General features: G+C 46.1%; 1 protein-coding gene across 1 annotated transcript in view; it reads left to right on the top strand.

Annotated features, from left to right (window-relative positions):
• Positions 1–25,769, top strand: part of LOC140721360 (polypeptide N-acetylgalactosaminyltransferase 6-like) — a 46,829-nt gene that overhangs the window by 19,205 nt on the left and 1,855 nt on the right. Inside the window, exons 9-15 of the mRNA XM_073036203.1 lie at positions 5,249–5,461; positions 7,678–7,809; positions 8,838–8,930; positions 11,857–12,009; positions 14,298–14,417; positions 19,059–19,162; positions 24,658–24,717. Coding sequence (XP_072892304.1) covers positions 5,249–5,461; positions 7,678–7,809; positions 8,838–8,930; positions 11,857–12,009; positions 14,298–14,417; positions 19,059–19,162; positions 24,658–24,717 — 875 coding nt within the window. The remainder of the gene's footprint in view (positions 1–5,248; positions 5,462–7,677; positions 7,810–8,837; positions 8,931–11,856; positions 12,010–14,297; positions 14,418–19,058; positions 19,163–24,657; positions 24,718–25,769) is intronic.

Raw genomic sequence — 25,769 nt, 5'->3', positions numbered from 1 at the left:
AAGGGGAAGCAGCTTCTCAACATTTCCCCCACACAACCCCTACTGTGTCTTGTGTGTTTCAACTTGATCACCCACACCACAACCTGTGTCCTCATATTTTGATTCTATTTTATCTCTGTTGGTTCAGTCCCTGCCCTTCCAATCCATGACACTTCTCATGCCCTCGATCTCCTCACTATCTTTCAATTCCCTGGCCCTGACCAGCCTTTCGTTCACCATGGATGTTCAGTCCCTATGCACCTCTAACCCCCATCAAGAAGGCCTCAAAGCTCTCTTGCGAAAAAGAACCAACTAATCCCCCTCCACCATCAGCCTCCTTCATCTGGCAGAACAGGTCCTCGCCCTGAACAATTTTTCCTTTGGCTCCTCCCACTTTCTCCAAACTCGAGGGGTAGCCATGGGCACTTGCATAGGTCCAGCTATGCCTGCCTCTTCATTGACTAGTCAATGTTCCAATCCTTCCCTGGTAATACTCCCCAACTCTTCCTCTGCTGCATTGACCACTGCATTAGCACTTCTTCATGCACCAATGCTGAGCTTGTCATTTCATCAATTTTGCCTCTACCTTCCACCCTGCCCTTAAATTCACTTTGTCCATTTCTGACACTTCCCTTTCCCTTCTCGATCTCTCTGTCTCCATCTCTGGAGACAAACTGTCAACTGGCATCTTTTATAAACCTACTGATTCCCACGGTTATCTCAACTATACCTCTTCCCACACTATCTCCTGTAAAAATGCTCAGTTCCTTCATCTCTGCCACATCTGTTCCTAGGACGGGGCTTTCAGTTCCAGGACATCAGAGATGTTTTCCTTAAAGAACAGCATTTTACGTATTGATGCTGCCCTCATCCTCATCTCCTCCATTTCCTGTACATCTGCACTCACCCCATCTTCCTGTCACCCTCATAGTGATAGAGTTCCTCTTATCCTTACCTACCACCCCATGAGCCTTCGCTTTCAACACATTATCTTCCGCAACTTCCAGTATTTCCAAAAGGGTCCCACCACTAAACATATCTTTAATTCCCCCCCCCCCCCACTTTCTGCAGGGATCGCTCCCTCCACAATTCCCTTGGCCATTCATCCCTTCCGGTTAATCTTCCACCTGGCACTTATCCCTGCAAGCGGCCTAACTGCTACACATATCCATACACCTTCTCCCTCACCTCCATTCAGCTTCCCAAACAGTCCTTCCAGCTGAGGCCACACTTCACCTACGAATCTGCTGGGGTCGCCTATTGTGTCCGGTACCCTGATTGGCCTGCTCCACGTTGGTGAGACTTGTTTTAAATTGGGGGAACCAATTTGTCATGCACCTCCACACCAGCCACCACAAGCAAGACTTACTGGTGACCAAACATTTTAATTCCCATTTCCAATCCCATTCCCATTCCAATGTATTGGTCCGTGGCCTCCTCTTGTGCCGAGATGAGGCCACCCTCAGGGTGGAGGAGCAACACCTTATATTCCGTTTGGGTAGCCTCCAACCTGATGGCTTGAATATCGATTTCTCTTTCTGGTAAACAAATTCTCCCCCTCCCTTCCTCTATTCCCCACCATAACATTTACCTTTTCTGAACAGCCTATCACTTCCTCCTGGGTTCCTTCCTTCCTTTTTTCCTGCTGTGGTTCACTTGCCTCTCCTGTCAGATTCCTTCTTCTCCAGCCCTCGACCTTTCCCAGCTGGCTTCACCAATCAGCTTCCAGCTAGTCTCCTTCCCCCACCTTTTTATTCTGGCATCTTGTCCATTCCTTCTCAGTCCTGATGGGCCTGAAATGTTGACTGTTTATTCATTTCCATAGATGCTCTCTGACCTGTAAAGTTCCTCGAGCACTTCACATGCGTTGCTGTATTTTAGGACTGATGGCCAAATGTTTGATCAAAGGAGTAAGTTCCAAGTAGCATCTTGTAGAAGATTGAAGGCTGTGTGGGCTCCCTTTGCTCCTATTTGTCATAGAGACAGACAGCATGGAAATAGGCCCTTTGGCTCACTGAGTCTGTGCTGACCACCCAACAAAGGAACAGAATTAGACCATTCAAGCCATCAAGTCTTCTCTACCATTTGATCATGGCTGACTTATTTTTCCTCTCAACCTGAACCTCCTGCCATCTCCCTGTAACCAATGAAACCATGACTAATCAAGAATCTACCAAGTTCCACATTAAATATACTCAATGACTTGGCTTCCACAGTTGTCTTTGGCAAAGAATTTCACAGATTCACCACCTTCTGGTTGAAGAAATTTCTTCTCTCTAAATGGATGTCCTTGCATTCTGAGGCTGTGCCCTCTGGTCCTATACATCCCACTATAAGGATTGAATTGAATTGACTTTCTTACTTACATCTTACATAATGAGTAAAAATCAAATGTGACATGTGAAATGTGCAATTATAGTAATTTATAATAAATATTATGCACAACAGGATAGTCAATATAACATAGAAATTCACTTGTGTCAGCATGAATTAATCAGTCTGATGGCCTGGTGGAAGAAGTTGTCCTGGAGCCTGTTGGTTCTGGCTTTTATGCTGCAGTACCATTTCCCAACTGGTAGCAGCTGAAACAGTTTGTGGTTGGGGGACGAGGGTCCCCAGTGATCCTTTTTACGCACCTGTCTTTGTAAATGTCCTGAATAGTGGGAAGTTCACAACTACAGATGCGCAGAGCTGTCCGCACCACTCTCTGCAGAGTCCTACGATTGAGGGAAGTACAGTTCCCATACCAGGCAGTGATGTAGCCAGTCAGGATGCTCTCAATCATGCCCCTATAGAAAGTTCTTAGAATTTGGGGGGCCATACCAAACTTCTTCAACCGTCTGAGGTGAAAGAGGCGCTATTGTGCTTTTTTAACCACACAGCTGGTATGTACAGACCACGTGAGATCCTCGGTGATGTGAATGCCGAAGAACTTAAAGCTGTTCACCCTCCCAACCCCAGATCCATTGATGTCTATAGGGGTTAGCCTGTCTCCATTCCTCCTGTAATCCACAGCCAGTTGCTTTTTTTTTGCAATATTGAGGGAGAGGTTGTTTTCTTGACACCACTGTGTCTGGGTGATGACTTTGTCTCTGTAGGCTGCCTCATTATTATTTGACATTAGGCCAATCAGTGTAGTGTCATCAGCAAATTTAATTAGCAGATTGGAGCGGTGGGTGGTGATGCAGTCATGGGTATAGTCAGGGCTTAGTACACAGCCCTGAGGGTCACCTCTATTGAGGGTCAGAGATGAGGGAGCCCACTCTTACCACCTGCTGGTGATCGGACAGGAAGTCCAGCTACACAAGGCAGGGTGAAGGCCGAGGTCTCTAAGCTTCTTGTCGAGCCTGTAGGGAATTATGGTGTTGAATGCTGAACTGTAGTCCAAGAACAGCATTCTCACATAAGCATTCCTCTTCTCCAGATGTGTAAGGACGGTGTGTAGAGCTAAGGCTATTGCGTCATCTGTCAATCGGTTGTGTCAGTAGGTGAATTGTAGGGGTTCCAGTGTGTGTGGCAGCAAGCTGCAGATGTAGTCCTTGAGCAGTCTCTCAAAGCATTTGCTTATTATTGAGGTGAGTCAGTCGTTCAGGCATGTTACCTTGGTCTTTTTTGGTACAGAGACAATGATGGTTGTTTTAAAGCAGGAGGACACTCTGCACTGGGAGAGGGAGAGATTAAAAATGTCTGTAAACACACCTGCCAGTTGTGCCGCGCACATCTTGAGTACTCACACTGGGATGCTGTCCGGTCCCGCGGCCTTGCGACTGTCCACCGAAACACCAGCGTACTTCGGCCTCAGAGGTGACCAAGCCGCCAGTTGCATCATCTGCAGGTCTCCTCAGGGGCTCAATATTGGCGACATCCAATCGAGCATTAAAAAGGTTTGGCTAATCTGGGAGAGAAGCATCAATGTTAGAAACTCCACTGTGTTTAGCTTTGAAGTCTGCGATGGTGTGCAGACTTTGCCATAAGCTGTGTGTGTTGTTGGTGGAAAGTTGAATCTGAATCTTGTCTTTGTATTGTTGTTTCGCTGCCTCGATGACTTTGTGCAGATCGTGGCTGCATTTTGTGAGCTCCTGCTGATTACTGGCAACGTAAGCTCTGTCGTGCGCTAAATGCTGCTCACATGGAACTGTTGATCCAGGAAACATCCTCTCCATGTCCACTCTTCTTTGGGAGGTGGGTGGAAACTGGAGCACCTCTGGGGGGAGGAATGGAACCCATGTGGGTCCAGAGAGCACATGCATGCTCCAAAAGTCAGGATGGAACGTGGTTCCCTGAGGTAGTGACTCTGTTTACGCCAGTGTGTTGTTAGAAAGACATTAGCTTTATTTGTCAAACTTACATCAAAATGCATCATTTGTATCAAATTAAATCATCAAGGATTAAACCAGTCCTATGTTTCGGCCCAAACGTCGACAGTATTCTTTTCCATAGATGCCACCTGGCCCGCTGAGTTCCAGCATTTTGTGTGCATTGCATGGATTTCCAGCATCTGCAGATTTTCTCTTGTCAGCAAGGATTGTGTTGGGCAGCCTTCATGTGTTACCATGCCAACACAGCAAGCTGGCAACTCACTAACCCTAACTCTAACTTTACATCTTTGAAATGTGGGAGAAACGGGAGCACCCAAACGAAACCCACGCCATCATGCAGAGAACGTACAGACGGGGTGGAAATTGAACCCTGATTTTACAGCTGGGACTGTTAAGCCCTGTGATAACCGCTATGCTACCGGACCACTCTCTAAATCACACCATCTCTCCATTCCTTTTTCTGGATTTCTTTGGTAATATTTCTGAGAGGAGACAGCTTATAGAATGACTACAATTTCTCCTGGTACCTCCACAATATCCACCCAGAGCTGTATGTCACTGATATCTCAGGGCCACACAGTAGCATAGTGGTAAGCAGAACTTTTTACAGTACAAGTGACCCAGGTTCATTTCCCGCTGCTGCCTGTAAGGAGTTTGTACGTTCTCCCTATGACTGCGTGGGTTTCCTCCGGGTGCTCCAGTTTTCTCCCACATTCCAAAGAATTACCGGTTGGTAGGTGAATTGGTCATTGTAAGTTGTCCAGTGATTAGGGTAGGATTAAACTGGGTGATTGCTGGGTGGTGTGGTTTGAAGGGCCTACTCTGTGCAGTGTGTCAATAAAATAAATAAAATATCTGACCAGCACTGTGCACCACCATGAATTGTTCCGCCTTCCCTTTTGCATTGGCAGCTGGCTATTAATTAAATGACTGCCTGCTATTGCCCACAGGTCTGGCAGTGTGGAGGCCAACTGGAAATAATACCCTGCTCCGTAGTGGGACACGTGTTCCGCAGCAACAGCCCTTACTTATCCCCAAGTAGATCCCCCTTTGTCTATCGTAACCTGGTGCGAGTGGCTGAGGTGTGGATGGATGAGTACAAAGATATCTTTTACGACCGGGTCCACGAAGCGGCGGAGGTCGCAAGGAAGATGAGCTTCGATGTTAGTTTAAAGGAATATGAGAGTCTCCCTGACAATATGTATCGAGGAAGTTGATTTCCAGAGCAGGAGAGTTAAGAAACACTCAGATTGGGGTCATTGTACACCAGTTGGGTGTCATTGTACACTGTGGGTGTCATTGTACACCAGTCATTGAAAGTGGGTATGCAGGTACAGCAGGTGGTGAAAAAGGCAAATAGTATGTTGGCATTCATAGCAAAAGGATTTGAGTACAGGAGCAAGGAGGTTCTACTGCAGTTGTACAAGGCCTTGGTGAGACCGCACCTAGAATATTGTGTGCAGTTTTGGTCCCCTAATCTGAGGAATGACATTCTTGCCATAGAGGGAGTACAGAGAAGGTTCACCAGATTGATTCCTGGGATGGCAGGACTTTCATATGAAGAAAGACTGGATCGACTAGGCTTATACTCACTGGAATTTAGAAGATTGAGGGGGGATCTTATTGAAACATATAAAATTCTAAAGGGATTGGACAGGCTAGATGCAGGAGGATTGTTTCCAATGTTGGGGAAGTCCAGAACGAGGGGTCACAGTTTAAGGATAAAGGGGAAGCCTTTTAGGACCGAGATGAGGAACAACTTCTTCACACAGAGAGTGGTGAATCTGTGGAATTCTCTGCCACAGGAAACAGTTGAGGCCGGTTCATTGGCTATATTTAAGAGGAAGTTAGATATGGCCCTTGTGGCTAAAGGGATCGGGGGTATGGAGAGAAAGAAGGTACAGGGTTCTGAGTTGGATGATCAGCCATGATCATACTGAATGGCGGTGCAGGCTCAAAGGGCTGAATGGCCTACTCCTGCACCTATTTTCTATGTTTCTATGTTTCTAACATATCAAACTTTTCTGAGACGACAATTGGAGTGCACCGGGGGGAGTGGTTGAGAAATTGAGTTTATTGTCATATGCACAGGTGCAATGAAAAACGTACTTGAGCATCAGAGATGCAACTAAAAAATAAATTCTACAAAAGAGAACACAATTAGAACAAATAAATGTCCACTACAGTGCAAAGAGCTCATAGTGTTGTGATACTGAGATGATGATTAGGGTTGTGCAATTTGGTTCAAGAATCAAATGAATGTAGCTGTTCCTGAACCCAGTGAAATGGGACTTCAGGCTTCTGTACCTCCTGCCCGCTGGTAGCTGTGTGAAGATGGCATAGCCAGATGGTGGGGATCTTTGATGATGGATGTTGCCTTCTTGAAACGGCACCTCAAGATCTGGAATTGAAAGGTACAGGATCCACCTTTAGTATCAAACTGCTTTCATGAACACTGAATATATAAATTTAAGTGTAGTGCTCTGGTAATTGATACTAGGTGAGGGAACTGTATCCAAGTTCAAGCTTATTGTCATGGGCATACACACCCAGAGTATTACTGCCAGGGAAATTAGTTTTTTGCAGCAGCAGCAAACTAAACATGACAAACTAATTTTGTGAAATTACATTAACTTACGGTATGTAAATTGTACATAACTTACAAGAAATAGTAAACAAAAACTTAAAAGTAACTAAAATAGATATAAGATGACAGTGCAAGTCAAAGGAAATATCGTCTGAGGTAGTGTTGGGGGGTTTTCAGGTCGGTTCAAGAGCCTGATGGTCGTGGGGAAGGAGCTGTTGTTGAGCCCTGAGGTGTGGGTCTACGGGCTCCTGAGCTTCCTGCCTGATGGTCGTGGGGAAGGAGCTGTTGTTGAGCCCTGAGGTGTGGGTCTACGGGCTCCTGAGCTTCCTGCCTGATGGTCGTGGGGAAGGAGCTGTTGTTGAGCCCTGAGGTGTGGGTCTACGGGCTCCTGAGCTTCCTGCCTGATGGCAGCTTTCAGAAGAGGGCATGTGCATGGATATCACCTTCCTGAGACATCACCTCTCGTATGGTCCTCGATGGTGGTGAGGGCTGGATGAGTCCACCACTCTGCAGCCGCTTGCGTTGAAGTTCGCACAGCTGGCCGTGATACAACCGTCTGGAATGCTTTCCACTGTACATCCACAGACTTCTGTCAGAGTCTTTGAACGACCTGCTGAATCCCTTTAAACTTCTCAGAGAGTGTAGGACTCTTATACCAATAGGAGGAATGGGTTAATAGGACAGTGTCCCAGCAGAGTTACCAATGTCAGGAGCTGAGGGATACACCATAGGTGACCTTGGAACCCACTGTCCTGTGAAGGAGTCTAAAATGTTTCTGCTTCCATTTCTCAGGGTTTGTTTGGTGACATTTCTGAGAGGAGGCAGCTCAGAAAGCGACTACAGTGTAAGAATTTCTCCTGGTATCTCCAGAATGTCCACCCGGAGCTCTACGTCCCCACTGTCCGACCAGTGATGCGCACTGCTGTGAGCTGTCCCGCCTTCCCTTTGACATTGGCAGCCGGTTAACTTCGAGCTGTTTTGTGCCTGAGTGACTGCTCCTGTCTAAGTGGTTTTTTAAAAGTTATCCTTATTTATTTAGAGACACATTCCAGCCCAACAGGCCCAATTAATCAACTAACCTTTTGGAATGTGGATGGAAACTGGAGTACCCAGAGGAAACTCATGCGATCACAGAGAGAGCGATCAAGCTCCTTACAGACAGCAGGGGGAATTGAACCTGGGTTGCTGGCGCTGTAATAGTGTGACATTAACGGCTACACTGCAGTGTTTTTAAGGGGTGTAGCGGAAAGTTAAGGGGAGGGGGGAAGACAGTGGGGGGAGGTGGTGCAAGTCTAAAATGAAACAAAAAATGCCAGTGATACTTGGTCGGGAAGCATCCGTGAGGAGTGAAACAGAGGCAACGACTCAGGTTGATAACTTTTCATCAGAGCTGAGATGTTACAGTTAATACAATCAGCACATCAGATTCAATTTCATTTATTCATCACACATGCATCAAAACAGACAGTGAAATACTTCATTTGTGTTAACAACAAACACACCCAAGGATATTCTGGGCACAGCCCGCAAGTGTTGTCACATTTTCCAGTACCAACGTAGCATGTCCACCTTGTTCAGCAGAACAACACAGGCAGCAACAAACAACAACAGCAAATCCCTTTCCCTTTCTCCCAGCCACGCAGAGAGGGCTACAAACTCAGGCAGAGGTTTCAAAGAACAGAGAGCATAGGTTTAAGGTGAGAAGTCTGAGGTTTAGCAGGGGACATGGGGAAGAATTTTTTTTTTACCCAGAGAATCGTTGGAAATCTGGATCACTCTGCCAGAAGCGGTGGTGGAAGCAGATAACTTCGCAGGACAAGGCAAATGGGTTGAAGGCTGGTGAATGGGTCGAGTATGGTTGGGGACTTGCTGGTCATCATGAATCTGATCAGCTGAAGGCCCTGTTCCTCTGCAGTGTGAATCTGAGTAACAACTCTGCGTTACTGTTCCAGCTGAAGAACCAAGGCAGCTCCCTCTGCCTGACCACAGGAGCGACCAAAATGTTAGTGTCAATGTCCACCTGCAATGGACAAGAGGAACGTCAGGTAAATATGCAAAAGGGTATAGGCATGGAGGAACAAGGAGAGTCTCGGTGTTGGTTTCATATTGTCACGTGTACCGAGATACGGTGAAAAACTTGTCTAACTTGCAGATCACGCTTCACATGTGAAGCGCCAGTAATGTTTGTAACTTCTACCGTTTGCTTTCTAACTTACGTCATAAGTGCACCTTATTATTTGTCAATTGATTTGTGGCAATATTACTTTACGTGTTGTGTGTGAGTTATGTGTACTGTGCTATGCACCTTGGTCTGGAGAAACATTGTTCTGTTTGGCAGTGTTCATGTGTACTGGTGTATAACAATAAACTTGAGCTTGAATATACAGATCAAATCATTACACACTGCACTGAAGAGGTACAAGGTAAAGCAAGAACAGAATGGAGAGTAAAGTACAGAGAAGGTGCAATGCAGCTAAACAATAACATGCAGATCATGACAACTGTGAGATCATTGCAATGATCCCACTAGGGAACTATTCTGTCCTAGCACAGGAGTTACTCCTGTTTCTCAAGCTAGGCAGATAGGGAAACTCCAGTCCCAGCGTAGTTATAGTTTGAAGATGTTTTTATTGTTTACCTACGTGTTACAGTACACAAGGAACTGAGTAAAGAGACAGTACCGATAAGCGTTCTCACGAAAGTTAGATTCCATTGTTGATTAAAATTCCACAGACTCATAAAAGTGCTGCTGACTAACGAATGGATAAATATACAGTATAAGCAATTATATAATGGCCAACCTGATGTCGAAGGTTAATTGCCTAACAATGCAGTAATAAGTAATTAACAACAGATGAAACCATACAAGTAAACAATGAGGTCTAGTAGTTAGAAATCAAGTATCTTGTGCCCAATGGGAGAAGAGAGAAGGGAATGTCCAGGGTGGGTTTGGTCTTTGCTTCTTCTGGCTACTCTGCTGAGGCAGCAAAAATCCCGGATGTAGGAGGTATGGAGTGGAGGGGGTGAGAGTGGAAAATTGATTCAGGGCAATGCCAATTGTTAACCAGGTCTACAAGAGATGGCAAAATAAAAACAGAAAATTCTGGAAAATTTCAGCAAGTTAGGCCATTTCTGTGGGAAGAGAAAGAGAGTCAATATTTCACATTGAAGGCCCTTCATCAGAACTGGAAAGGAAACAAATGATTAGCTTTATTAAAAGATAATGATTAACTTTTATTTGTTACACGTACATCAAAGTATCCAAGGAAATGTGTTGTTTGCGTCAAATCAAATCAGCAAGGATTCTGCTGGGCATCTGCAAGTGTCGCCATGCTGCCGACGCCATCATAGCACGGTCGGAATCCGTTAAACATAATGCTAACTGTACGCCTTTGGAATGTGGAAGGAAACCGGAGCAACCAGAGGAAATCCACGCCATCATGGGGAAAACATACAAACCTATTACAGACAGCGGCAAGAGGGTGGGGCAGTGTGGGGAATGCCTGTGACGGGGTGAAACTAGGGTGACCCTGGGGATAAGCTGTAAACGTTCCCTGGCCAGTGGGTGAGTGGAAACAGTTTCCCACCCACCTGGCTTCACCTATCAACTTCTAGTTATTTTCCGTCCATTCCCCCACCTTTTTAGTCTGGCATCTTCCCCCTTCCTTTCCAGTCCTGAGGAAAGGAAAGGTCTCAGCCCAAAACGTTAATTGCTCATTCCCCTCCATAGAATCTGCCCAGTCTGCTGAGTTCCTCCAACATTTTCTGTTTGTTACTTTGGATTTCCAGCTTTTGCTAAACTACTTATAGATCAAGACTTCAGCTTTACCATATGAGAGGTCTGTTCAAGAGCCTGATAAGCGTAGGGTAGAAGCTGGCTTTAAGCCCAGAGGTACAGTCTTACAAGCTTTTGTATCTTAAGCCTGATGGCAGGGGTCTTTGATTGGTGTTATATAGAGTCATAGACCACAGAAACAGGCCCTACAGCCTATCTAGTCTGTGTCCCACAGTTACTATGCCTAGTCCTGTCGATCCCTGCCTGCCATAGTCCTCCATATCCTTTATCCATGTACCTATACAAATTTTAATTACTGTAACAAAAACCACATCCACCACTTCCGTTGGCAACTCATTTCACACTCACACCACCGTCTTGGGAGAAGAACTTACCCATCAGTTTTCCGTAAGTATTTGCCTTTCACCGTTAACCTATGACCGCTAGGTGTCACATAGAAGTTAGAAGTAAGGTTATCTGGCAAGTGGATGAATGGGGGTGAGAATACCTCAGGATCTACCTTGTCATGCCTTGCACCTTTCGCTTTATGACATACAGATGATGGGCACAGACAGAAGTCAAGTTACCTGTAGTTGTAGACTTTCGCTTTCCAGGCATGGCCTTCTCCTTTGCGTTGACCACAGGTGAGTTTCAGCGGGTGACACTGCTTTGTTTCTGATTCTGCAAGCCCTTTAATACGACTCCCACTTGCATTCCAGGGCAAGAGCTTCACCGGACAAGAGTTGAATTCCCAAACTCTGACCCCCCCCCCCCCAATGCCAGACCCCAGAACAACAGTAAAGATTAATAGGGAAGTTATCCCCATTTCCTACCTTGAGTCATACCACATGGCCCAACTGATCCTTGCCAACCAAGATACCCACCCAAGCAGCTCCCATTTGCCCACATGGCTCTGTCTAAGAGTCTTTACAACAGTTACCTCTCAGCGTGCCTCAGTGAGTTAAATAAAAGCTCTTTGAGGTGTGCAACTCACCAATATTTAATAGGCAGCAGTTAGGTCGAAGCTGTGAAAGAGGCTTTTTATTGTAACTCGCTTTCCCTGTCTCTTCTCCACCTCCTCCCTTTGTCTGTATACCCCCCAACTCATCCCCCGAACCTGTCTCTCTCTCTGTCTCTCCCCCTCCCTCCCTCCCTCTCTCTCTGCCCTTCCTCCTCTCCTCCCCCCACCACTGCAGAACTTTGAGTACACAGACAAGGGTGAAATCATCAGCAAAGAAGCCAGCTCACGGTGCCTGCAGGCTAGCCTTCTCGTCATACTCCTGGTCAGGTGTGCTGCCACCAGTAGGGGGGCCTATGTGACCCCAGAGCAGAGGTTTGCACTCAATCAGGTAAGGAGGTAGGGGTTGGGGACTCTGATTGAGAGACCATTCAGTCATGGCTGATTTTATTTCAACCCCACCCTCCAACTTCAGTGGTTGACTGGTTCAATTTAATATCAGAAAATATACACGGTATACAACCTGAAATCTTTACTCTTCGCAGACATCCACAAAACAGAGAAGAACAACTCCAAAGAATGAATGATAGAAAAATGTTAGAACTCCAAAGCCCACCCACCCCCTCCCATGCACAAGCATCAGCAAGAGCATCAGCCCCCCTCCCCTCACTTGCTCCAGCAAGAGCATCAGCCACCCCCCACCACCCACATGTGAGCAAGCACAAACCCACAAAGAGACCAGGATCTAGAGTCCATCAAACACTACTGTCCAACCCAACACTTCAACATCTCAAACAGGCCCCCTCTCTCCCACCAATGAGGGAGAGGAAGATAGTGCCCCTGCCACAGGTGCATTGGCCTTCCTCAACCCTGGGATTGAGCTTAAGAGTTGAGAGGTAATGTTGCAGCTATATAGGACTCTGGTCAGACCCCACTTGGAATACTGTGCTCAGTTCTGGTTGCCTCACTACAGGAAGGATGTGGAAACTATAGAAAGGGTGCAGAGGGGACTTACAAGGATGTTGCCTGGATTGGGGAGCATGCCTTATGAGAATAGGCTGAGTGAACTCGGCCTTTTCTCCTTGGAGCGACGGAGGATGAGAGGTGACCTGATAGAGGTGTATAAGATGATGAGAGGTATTGATCATGTGGATAGTCAGAGGCTTTTTCCCCAGAGTTGAAATGGCTAACTCTAGATGGCACAGTTTTAAGGCACTTGGAACTAGGTACAGAGGAGATGTCAGGGGTAAGTTTTTTACGCAGAGAGTGGTGAGTGCGTGGAATGTGCTGTCAGTGACAATGGTGGAGGCAGGTACGATAGGGTCTTTTAAGAGACTCCTGGATAGGTACATGAAGCTTAGAAGAATAGAGAGCTATAGTAACCCTAGGTAATTTCTAAACTAAGTACATGTTCAGCACAGCATTGTGGGCCAATTGACCTGTATTGTGCTGTAGGTTTTCTATGTTTCCATGTTTCACAGTGAGAGGGGAGTCCAACAGCTCAACATTTCAATGTTACAATCTGCAGCATCGTTTATTCGAGCTCCCCTGATTGAAGAACAAGCAGACTCTCTCTCACCATCAAGGGGAAGATCGCTTGAGTGCAGAGGCCTCTGACAGATGCAACCTCCCCCCCCCCCCCCCCCCACCACTTACCAATCAAAAATCTATCTAATAATACCCTTGGATCCTCTGGTCACTTATTAATAGAAACATCCTCTCCATGTCTACTCTATGCATGCCCTTCAGTGACCAGTAGGTTTCAATGAGATCCCCCCTCATCCTTCTGAACGTCATTGTGTACAGGCCCAGAGGCATCAAGTGCACATCCCACCAACCATCAATCACCCTTTGACACTAATCCTACATTAATTCCTACTGTTTATTCTCACAGTGTTCTCAGTAACCCTTGCCCTCCCCCAGATTCCACCACTCACCCACAGTCTAGTGACTATTTATAGCACCCATTTTAACTACCAACCTGCACTTCCTTGGGTTGTGGGAGGAAACTGGAGCATGGGGGAAACTCACATGGTCACATTGAGAACGAGCAAACTCCACACAGACAGCTCCTGAGTTCAGGCTCAAACCTGGTCTCTGGCACTGAGAGGCAATGGCTCTAGCACATATATGTCAAACTCAAGGCCCGCGGGCCAAATCCGGCCTGCGGTGGAATTATCTTTGGCCCACGAGATAATATCTAATTACTATTAAAGCAGGCCCCAGTAATCGAAGCGCCTATGGCGTATGATATGGCTAATGCTGAGTTTATTCAGGTACCAGGTTTTCAGGGTTTTTAGTGTTTATTCGGCAGTCTTGCTCGGCAGTCTTCTTCATAAGAAACGGAATTTGTAAAGTGAAACACTTTGTAGTTATAGCAGAGACTGAGACACATGAGAGCAGGCTGAAAAAATGGAGGCAATGAAAGCTGCGTTCGCATGCGTCCGACTGATCTGGCCCGCATGAAGCTGCATTTTGCTCAATCCGGCCCGTGACCTAAAATGAGTTTGACACCCCTGCTCTAGCAGCTATGCCACATCTTAAGGCACAGATGTCAGTGTAGGCTTGAAGGAAAGCCCTGCCTTTCCCAAAATGCCCAGTGACCTCCATTCTGGCCATGAATCTCACCCCATGGTGGGAACAGATGATGGAGGCTCTCCTTGTGCTTCATTCCCCCAGGAAGGAATGATCCTGAATGCGGGCTTGAGGCTCTGCTTGTCGGTGAGGGGGAAGCAGCTGAAGATGGCAGAATGTGACCACTTGGATATGTGGCAGCACTGGATGTTCATCAAACGTCAGGTCAGGTGATCCACTGCCTTCACCTTGTGCCAGCCTTGCACTGATGGAACTAGGGGTTGCCATATTCTGGTCAGAGGTCACCTCAGAAGTGTCATCACATGACTTCATCCCCTACTACCATTGGTCATCTGACACGCCCATTGCCCTTGCACCCAACCTCAGCCCTCATTGCATTCCCACTGGATGGTGAGTTCTCCTGAATCAGATGATTCATATGGCAGTATCTGCAACACACACAAAATGCTGGAGGAACTCAGCAGGTCAGGCAGCATCTATGGAGAGGAATAAACAGTTGATGTTCTGGGCCGAAACCCTTCGTCAGGACTGGAAAGGAAGAGACAGCAGCCAGAATAAATAAGAAACTGGGTGAGGGGGGGAGGGAAGGAGTACACATTCACAGGTAATAGGTGTGACCAGGTGAGCGTGAAGGTGGATGTGTGGGGGCAACTCAAGTTGGAGGAGCAACATCTCATACACCTTCTGGATAGTCTCCAACCTGATAGCATGGACATTGACTTCTCCAACTCCTGGTAATTTCCCCCTCCCTCCTCTCTGTTTATCATTGCCCATTCTGGTTATCCTCTCGCCCCTTCTCCTCACCTGCCCATCACCTCCCTCTGGTTCCCCTTCTTCCCTGTATTCCATGGCCCACTGTCCTCTCCCATCAGATTACCGGTAGTTCTTTTTCAGCCATTTACTTTAACCTGTCCCCCTCTCTTACCCACTCACCTTCCCTCTCACCTATTACCTACCAACTTATATTCTTCCACCTTCCCCATCATCTTATTCTGCCCTCTGCCCCCGTCTTTTCTAGTCCTGGTGAAGGGTCTCAACCCAAAACATTGATTCCTAAAAATTTTGCCTGACCTGGTAAATTCCTCTAGCATTTTGTGTGTGTGTGTTGCTCAATATTTCCAGCATCTGCAGAACTTCTTGTGTTTAGAATCTCCTTCCTTTGATATTTTCACACTTGGATTTTCAGTCGTTCTCCTGGTTTATCTTCTAATTGACTCAAGATACCTGAGTGATTGTAATTAGTTCTGATCAAATTACACCAGCTCCAGAAGTTGGGGTGTCTGGAGAACTTACAGTGAACATTGAATAGCACCTTAGAGAACGTTCTTTAATGTATGTCAGGTGTGAAGGTCAGAATGTACATTAATTAGAGGTGTGTTCAGGGAGATGGGTCATAGAGACTACTGCTTCCTACAAAGATTGTCCAATAATTTTGTATGTTACCACTGGTTCTGTTGTGTTTAAAGTCAATTTTCTTGCATCTTTAACCACAAGAAAGCCTTCTGGAACTAAATAATGTTTGATCTACTGTATATATTTGTTCTTCTTGTTACGTTCCCCAGTAACCGGGTAATTTACCTGCAAAGATAGATGGGTCTGCTGAGCCTGGTGCTACTATTTTCAAACGTTTTATTTATAAAGGGGCACAAACGTATGGTTAATACAAAACATTCAGATCATATACATCGTCAAAACTCAATCTAAAGCATAGGTGTAGTAATAATCAATCAAAAATAAGCTCTATCGTTGTCTAGGGGTAATGTAGATATATATTGTTTACTGGATATTTAAAAGTCTTTTTGCGGTCACTGCAGTTTCACCCACTGCCGTCGTTGTGGTGTCGCGTTGGTGCACTTTTGTTAGACAGAGAGAGAGAGGGGGGATGAAAGAGTTACCCGACAGGTTTTCCAACCTGGAGGAGTTTGGTTTGTCAGAGCCTCGTTGGGGGAATGAACGCTCATCTGTGGCCTCCCCTGTAGCTAAGCCGTTCTTCCGTTGTGGGGTCGCCAATCCCAGGCAAGGAAAAGACGCACACGAACCCCACCAACGGCTGTCGCTATCAAAACGCTGTCACAGGATCTCAAGCGCGTCTTCTGGTGCGTCTGGCGCCCCGCCTCGGCAGCCCACCTTTTATCTGGACTGGCAGGGTTGTAGATGTCCATCAGGGTGGGGGGCGAGGCAATCCTTCCCCCATCACCCATCTCACATTGCCCTGAGATTTTGCACGTAGGCCAGTTCCTTGTCCCACAAAGGTGTCTCCCAAGACAATGGCTATGTCCGAGGCTTTTGTCTTGTTGAGCGACCAGCCCACATTCCAAACCATAAGGCTCTCTCTCTCTCTTGCGATTCTCTTGAAGGAGGGGGCTGAGGTCATGACATTCTATACTATCTCATCAAACACTCCCAGGGCGGAAACAGCAAAGTTCAATACAGAATGGACAGAATAAATCTCAAAGTTCAAAATAAATATATTATCTAAGTACATATATGTCACCATATACAACCCTGAGAATCATTTTCTTGTGAGCATACTCAATAAGGAAATAATAGAATAATAACCATAGTAGAATCAATGAGAGACCTCACCGATCTGGACACTCAACTAGGGAGAATCTGTGCAAATTCAAAATGAAAGAAATAATAATAGTAAGTATCGAAAACATGATATGAAAGTCCTTGAAAGTGAGTCCATAGGTTGTGGGAACATTTCAATGATGGTGCAAGTGAAGTTATCCCCTTTGGTTCAGGAGCCTTTGGTTGAAGGGTATTAACTGTTCCTGAACCTGGTGGTGTGAGTCCTGAGGCTCCTGGTGGCAGCAGCGAGAAGAGTGCACTGTCCCATTAATTACTCTGTAGACAGGGACAGCACAAGTTAAACATGGAGTAAAGTTCCCTCTTCTCTCCCATCACACACTGTCAGTTCAGAGACAGCATGGGAATAAAACTTCCCCTAGACTGTCCTATCGCACAGTCTGAGGGCAGGGAGAGCACGGGTTAGATACACATTAAGATACAGGTACCTGGATAGGAGAGATTTGGAGAGATATGGGCAAATGGGACAAACTTAGTTCGGCATCTAAGTCTGCATGGAAGAGTTGGGCTGAAGAGCTTGTTGCTGTGTTGTTTAACTCTGACTAAAAGCTTCCTCCACACGGACCCATCACGCACACCAAGGTTGGAATGCATGCAGTTCTGCTCTCCTTGTTTTAGTGTGTATTTATTTATGTGAAGATACAGTGCAGAACAGACCCTCCCGGCCCAACAAGCCACATCGCAGTGCAACCCACCTATTTCACACGAGATTAATCATAGACAATTTGCAATGATCAATTAACCTACTAACCGGGTATGTCTTTGGACTGTGGGAGGAAACTGGAACACCCGGAGGAAATCCACATGGTCACGGGGAGAGTGTACAATCTCCTTACAGACAGGGGCAGAATCAAACTCTGAACTCCGGAACGCCCTGTGCTGTAATAGAGTTGCGTTAACCACCGTGACACCATTACTTGAGGAAGGATGTACTGGCTTTGGAGGAGGTTCACCAGGTTGATTTGATTTTGGAGATCAGGAGAAATTTGCCTATGAGGAGAAATTGAGTTGTCTGTGACTGTACTCGCTGGAATTCAGACAAGAGGAGATCCCATAGAAACACATACAAAATCATGAAAAGGATAGATAAGATAGAGACTGTAACTACAGGATGTAGATTCAAGATCTGGGGCTACGTCTCCTAGATTGCATCGACAGGTTGCTATCGATGCAATGCTCCTCAGACAGGATGAAGAGATCAATACTCCCCAATGCCATTCGGCTTTACAATTCAACCGCCAGGAGTAAGATATGTTAAAGTGCCGGGGTTAGGACTCAATGTATTTAAGTAAACTACTTAAGAACTTTTTAAAAGCTATTATTAATGCTTTTTGAGAGGGTGATTTTAGATGCATATCATATTTTTACTGAGTTAAGTATTGTATGTAATTAGTTTTGCTACAATAAGTGTATGGGACATTGGAAAAAATGTTGAATTTCCCCATGGGGATGAATAAAGTATCTATCTATCTAGATTTAGGACAGGGATGAGGAGAAATTACACTGTGTAATCAGGGATTTGTAACTTAAGGTCCACAGACCCCTCAGTTAATGGTGGGGGTCCATGGCATAAGAAAGTTTGGAACCCCTGGTATAGAGGAACTTTACTCTGTGTCTAACCTATGCTGTCCCTACCTTGAGAGTATGTGATGGGACAGTGTAGAGGGAGCTTTACTCTCTATCTTATGCATTTTGTCCCAGACTTGTGGTCTGTATTTAAACTTCGCAGTCTCAGTTCTGGAGTGTTTGATGTAAAATGAAGTTTTATTATGTATTGGAAACTATGCTCTTCCTACCCTTGGAGAGCTGCAGTATTCGCTTCATGTAGCGATCACAGAAGAGCTTCTCCCCACCTGCAAGGCATGCTGGAGCTACCCTGGGTGAAAAAACCTCCAGTCCCTACACAGAAGTGGAGACTGGGCTGTTGTAACCTCCTGCATCTCATATAGAGATTCAGATTCATTTATCACATAGATCAAGTGAAAGTGTCGTTTATGTTAATAACCAAAGTGTGCTGGGGGCAGCCCACAAGTGTTCCCACACATTCTGGTGCTAAGAATGTTCCGCAGGACAATACAAGCAGCGACAACAAGACAGCAAATGGCAAAGCAGGCCACTTTCCCATCCGTCCCACCCGCTCACCCTCTCACACAGCCCAGGACAGGCTACCTCTGGTCTCCAGTCCTTTTCTCCAGACTCTCAGCTCCTCCCCAGTTTATAAACACCTGGCTTGTCTACAATCTGTGCATACAGAGAAGCATTCAGGAGGATGGCAGGAACCGGTTTACTGGCAGCGACAACCCCCAGGTGTCCTCTGCTGGGCAGGACCTCAGAGCACAGCTGCATTTTCCTCTATTGTAAGTTCACAGGGAGAGAATCAGATTTATTGTCACTGACATTTGCTGTTTTAAGGCAGTGCAAGATGTAAAAAGTCATTGTTACAATAAAGAATATAACAATAAATAAGGAGAGCAATAAAAAAGAGACTAAAGCAAGCAAAACAGTGAGGTAATGTTCATGGACTGTTCAGAAATCTGGTGGCAGAGGAAAGGAAGCTGTTCGTAAAGCATTGAGAGTGTGACTCCAGGCTTCTGAACCTCCTCTCTGATTGTAGTAATGAGAAGAGGGTATGTCCTAGATGGTAAAGTTCCTGCATGCTGGATGCCACCTTTTTGAAGCACTGTCTTTTGAAAATGACCTTGTTGGTGAGGAGAGTCTTACCCATGATGGAGCTGGCAAAGTTTGCAACCCTCTGCAGCTCTTTCCGATCCTGTGCATGGGCACCTCTGTGCCAGACAGTGATGTAAAGAGTACACCTGTAGAAACTTGCAAGAGTCTTCAGTGACAAAACAAAACTGCTCAAATTCCTGATGAAATATTGCCCTGGCATGCCCTCATCAATAATGTTGGGTGCAGGATAGACCTTCCGAGATGTTGATACCCAGGAACTTGAAGACAGAACCCTGACATAACCTTGGGGGAAGACACGTACATAGATCACGGACTGGCCATGTCACAGCACAGGTTTGTCACAAAACCCGAGAGATTACCGTAACTTTATCCACACAGAGTATTACAAGCATATGGAATAAGCTGCCAGCAGAAGTGCTTGTGGTGGGGACAATTATGGCATTAAAACGACACGGGACAGGTATATGGTTAGGAAAAGTTTAGGAGAGGGGCTAAATGCAGACAAATGGGACTGGCTCTTGTAGGCACCTTGGTCAGCACAGATGAGTTGGCCCAAAAGGCCTGTTCCCATGCTGTACTCAATGACTAGGAGAGGACAGTGGAGGTGGAGGGGAACCAGATGAGATGATCGGCAGGAGAGGGGAAGAGAAAGAATGAGAGTGTAACCAAATGGAGAATGGAAAAAGAGAACAAAGGAGGTGGAGAAAATACCAGAAGTTAGAGAAATTGATGTTTATGCATAAGATTGGAGGCTACCCAGTCTGAATATGAGGTGTTGCTCCTTTGACCTCAGTGTGACAACAGAGGAGTCCATGGGCAGACGTATCGCAGAGCCGGAATGGGTAAAATGAAGTGGCATAAGCAGAACATTCTGAGTGGCGAGGCTGCTGTTGCATGAAAACTGTCAGACCACAAATTAGACCGAAGGTCAGAAAATGAATGGCTTGACCTTAAAACCATGTCAGGAGGGAATTTTCTCAATAGAGCAAAACTAATGCCTTATAAAGCCTCAACATTATATCCCTGCTGTTGTATTCTAGTCCTCTCAAAATAAATACTACCATTGCAATTGCCTTCCTAACCCCCTTACCACTGAATCAACCCACAAGTTCATCTTCAGGGAATCCTGCATGAGGACTCCCAAGTCTCTCTGCAGTTATGATTTTTGAATTTTCACCCCATTTACAAAATAGTCTACACCTTTATTCCATCTGCAACTTTGCCCATACCCCCAATCAGTCCTTCTGCAGACTTTCTGCTTCTTCAACACTACCTGCCCTCCCACCTATTTTTGTAATGTCCACTAGCAGTGCACATGCCATCAATTCCTTCATCCAAATCATTGAAATACTGAAACGAATTGGTCCCAACATCGACCCCTGCGGCACCAGCAACCAACCAGAAAATACCTCCCTTCATTACACCTTTGCCTCCTGCCACTCAGCTAACCTTTCTCTATTCTAGTAGATTTCCCATAATACCATGGGAACTTATTTTGTTAAGCAGTCTCATGTGCAACACCTTGTCAAAGACTTTCTGAAAATTCCAAATAAACAACATCCACTGATTCTACTTTGTCTATCTTGCTTGTTATTTCCTCAATGAATTCCAACAGACTTGTCAGGAAAGATCTTTTTAGAAAGCCTTGCTGATTTTGGCCTATTTTATCATGTGCCTCCAAATACCCTGAAACCTCATACTTAATAATAGACTTCAACAGCTTGCCAACCACTGAGGGCGGGCTAACTGTCCTATAATTTCCTTTCTTCTGTCTCCCTCCCTTCTTAAGAGTGGAGTGACATGCAGTTTTTCAGTCCTCGGGAACTATTCCAGAATCCTGTGATTCTTGAAAGATCATTATTAATGCCTCCACCATCTCTTCAGCTACCTCTTTCAGAACCCTGGGGTGTAGCCCATCTGGTCCAGGTGTCTTAACTACCAAAAGACTTTTCAGCTTCCCAAGCACCTTGTCCTTCGTAATAGCAATGACACTCACTTCTACTCCCTGACACTCTGGCATTTCTGGCATTCTGCTAGTGTCTTCCACAGTGAAGATTGGAAGTAGGTACAGAGGAGATGTCGGGTAAGTTTTTTTTTACACAGAGATTGGTGAGTGTGTGGAATGGGCTGCCAGTGACAGTGGTGGAGTCGGATAGGATAGGGTCTTTTAAAAAGACCCTGGACAGGTACATGGAGCTCAGAAAAATAGAGGACTATGGGTAACCCGAGGTAATTTCTAAGGTAAGGACATGATCGGCACAGCTTTGTGGGCCAAAGGGCCTGTATTGTGCTGTAGGTTTTCTATATCAGAATGGGAATGGGAAGCATCGAAATGAATGGCCACGACAATAATAGTAAATTGCTGGAAGTTCAGGTGATTAAATCCCAACTTTGTCGGAGGTTTCCGGATGATTCAAACATTCTGGGTGGAGCATAGGTTGAAGCCCACTGCACTTGGACAACTCTCTGATGAGATGTTGACTTAGGGAATCCAGATGAATTTGCTGTACAGGGTTAGGGAAGGGCTGTGTCAATGGAGGACAAGATATCATGGAGACTTTGACAGTACATGTTGCACCAAGATTGATTTCGAGATCTTTACTTTCTGCTCTGTTAACCTGTGGATTTCAATATTGTATGTATGCTCTGCAATGGGGCAATGGGTCTGTGAGCATTTGTTGTTATCACTAGCAGAGACGGGAGGAATAGGAAGGAGAGGAAGCTTAAAGAAGGAACACTTAAGACTGGAATGTCATTGCCCACCCTTGACCCTCCGCTCCCAACCTTCATCAGTCCTCCATCAACCAGCACCATCCCTGATGCACCATCAATAACTCGCTCTGCGACACGAGATATCGGCTTTTATTTACTGAAAGAATGAACAACACTACATCCTGGAGAATGAGGCCGGGCTCAGGCCTCAATCGCCTTTATACAGGGGTCTGTGGGAGGAGCCACAGGAGCAGTCCAGACAGGTATATGTAATTCACCACAATCCCCTTCCATCTTCCCCACCACCTCTTCATCTGCCATCGCCCACTCTTTATCACTCTACCATCTCTCCTACCCTCTTCTCTCCTCCACCTCCCATCTGTATCATTCCCCCCTCCCTTCCTACCACATCCACGTTATCTGTCCTGACCTTCCTTAACCCCTCCCCTGCCTCCACTCTCCTACTCCGCTATCCCCCGCCCCCCAACTTCGGAAGCTGCTCTCACTCGTGCAATAAATACACACACCCAAATAAACATTTTTATTTGAAAGGAGAAAAAAGGCGGTAACAATTTGTTTTCATAGGTAGCACCACGTTGTCCCGGGATCAGAACGGGCACCTAACACCGGGGTCCTGAAGACCTGAGAGTTCCACGTGGTCTGCTGCTGCTGGCGGTGAACCAGTTCAGGCGGGCGAACGGGCACCTAACGCCGGGGTCCTGAAGCCCTGAGAACTCCACGTGGTCTGCTCCTGCTGGCGGTGCGCAGTTCAGAGCCGGCAGCGGATCTGCTTTTAAACTGCTATCAATACTAAGCTGAACAAAGTTAAAGTCTCCGCTGGAGGACGCTTGTTCAGAACTGGGAAGGAGAGAGAAGGCGCCTGGGTAAGCCGCAGGGAGAGTGCCAAGAGTAACACGCACGGTAATGGAGGAAGTCAGTAGGTCAGGCCGAGACTAGTCCCAGTGTAAGGCCACGGCCCGAAACGTCAGCTCTTCATTCCTCTCCATCTGAGTTCCTTCAGTATTTTATGTACATTGCTCTGGATTTCCAGCATCCGCAGAATCTCTTGTGTTTTAAATTTTTAGCGCGTTTTTGCCGAGGTTACTGAACTTGTAGAATGTGTGGGTATTGTTTATTATTGGGAGCAGCAGTAGCCTATGTAGGTGGTCGAGAAGGAACGGGGTGGACTACACACTGGACAGAGCCGTTACTCACGGCTGCAGTGACCCTGGTTAATAGGACACAACCCTATTAAATAGCAGGACGAGCACGAGGTGCTGAGTGGCCGACTCCCTGCTCCCTTTGTAAATAAGATCAGAAAGCACTGGGGAGAAACTCGGCAGGTTGGGTAGCAAGTGTGGAAAGGGAAACCGTTCTTGTTTCAGGTCTGAGATCTTCAGAATCTGTTATGTTCCCTGGGACCTCGTGGCTTCCTCCGGCTGTCCGGTTTCTTTCCACATCCCAAAGACTAGTGGGTTAAAAGGCCGTGGTAACTCGTGCTAGCGTGTTGGTAGAGTGGTGAAATCTGGCGATAGTGAATGGAAATGTAGGGAGAATAAACGGGCACTGAAATGATTGAAAGTAGATAAAATGCGGTTTGAGTGAATATGGATGGATTTTAAAAATATGTGCAGCCCTAAGATTTTTAATGTAGCATCGGGTTTAGCACAGACATTGCGGGCCAAAGGACATGTTACGTATTAGTGTACAGTAATTGGAAAAATTGAACCTACAAGTGTGAGGCCCAGGGTTCCATCTCGCTGTTCAGAATGAAGTTTGTGGTGGGGTGTCCCGGTTACAGTATATGCTTTTATTTCTTCTGGGTGGGATAACATCTCAGGACCTGGACGCCACGTGCCAAGTAAGTACGTGCGAATAATAACTTCATTTATAGAACACTTTTCATACAGATGATGTAGTTCAAAGTCCTTTACAATGTGATAAATGTAAGAATATGAAAGATTTTTTTAAAAAAATTAAAAGACAAAGATGTTAGCTAAAAGCAAGGTTTCATAGATGGGTTTTAAGTTGGCGTTTAAAAGTGTCGGTTGAGTCTGCACCGCTTATAGTTTTAGATATTGTGTTCCACAGTTTAGGAGCGAACTTCAAAAGAGCTGACCTGCCAATGATCATTTGAGGGAGATTGTTTAAATTTACGGAAGACCTGAGAACTCATGCAGGTTATAAAAGGAAAGTGATCCTGTGATGGGAAGCTGAGGAGTACAACGTGATGGTCATCTCCCTCTCCCCCACTTTCAGACTAGTTACTCAATTAAGCTTTTATATCTTCTCAGGATGGGGGGTGTGAGAATGATGTGGGTGGAGGGGAGGCTGGTTTCCATGATGTGCTGAGGTGTCCACAACTGTGCGGTCACAGCAGAGCAGTTACTATACCAGGCCAGATAGGTGCCCTCTTGAACAACTGTTTACTGTATCTGTGTTTCACAAGGCTGCGTTCTGTCCTTCCCACAGACGGAGAGAAGGCAGCAGAGTCTAAAGATGTCTTCAGGTGAGTGAGTCATTGTGACAAACCCCATCAATGGGTGGCGTGGCTGTTAGTGATGACACTGAACAGACTAGAGTTTCTGAATCAGTCTGGATGATACACACAGTGCTCTGAACTCTCCCACCTCCGCCCGCTCCTGGCGTCTGTTAACAAACAGCAGCTCCCCTTCTGCATCCAGTGTCTCTGTTCTGTTATTTCTGCAGCCGGTGTGAGCCTGGGTCATATGACAGTCTAGGGATCTGTGTGGGAGTTTCCTGACTTTGTGTAATTTTTTTAAAAAAAATTCCTGTTAACACTTATCCCTAGCAGGTAGACAGACGATGCAGTCAGGAAGTTGGTTTTATGTACTTGGAGATGCAGTGAGGAACAGGACCCATCCAGCCCAATGAGCTGCACTGGCCAGCAACCACCTTTCTAACCCAGAACAGTTAACCTACTAACACTGCAATAGCGTTGTGTCACCACATTACATGATGATCCCTTTTCAGACTGGGGTTACTGAATCAAGGTTCAGAGATCTCTCGGTGCCCTTTAGTAAATGTCCATAAGACATAGGGGCAGAATTAGTCCATTCAGCCCATCTGTGGTGTACTTCTCGGATTCCGGCAGAGGAGGCTTAAACCAACTTCTGTCTTGTAGATTCTTTCACCAGGATGAGTACCTTGGTATCAGGTGGTTACATCAGGTCGTGCCGGGGAGGCCATTCGGCCCAGCTGGTGTGTGCCCATTTTGCACAGTGGGAATAGGCATGTCAGATACTGCTCATGGTCAACGAGACCTGCACCACAGAACCAGGCCCTTTGGGCCACAGCATTCACCATCTACTCTACTCCCGTTTGTCATGTTGGGACTGTAATGCCTTAAACATAGCTACTGTGTCTGATCCCACTGCCACATCCAGCGACTCGTGGGCCTGTTTCCATGTTGTGTAACTCCTTAACATTCCCCCAGTGCCTGTGTGTTTTAAGCCCCTGTACCTCAGTGTTCCACTGCACATCTGCCTGAGGGTTGGCAGCCACAGTAATACTGTGGTCAGTGCGAGAAATCTCCAGTCA

The sequence above is a fragment of the Hemitrygon akajei genome, chromosome 2, assembly GCF_048418815.1.
Source record: "Hemitrygon akajei chromosome 2, sHemAka1.3, whole genome shotgun sequence".
Lineage (NCBI taxonomy): Eukaryota > Metazoa > Chordata > Chondrichthyes > Myliobatiformes > Dasyatidae > Hemitrygon > Hemitrygon akajei.
This window is presented reverse-complemented; position numbering and strand designations above follow the sequence as displayed.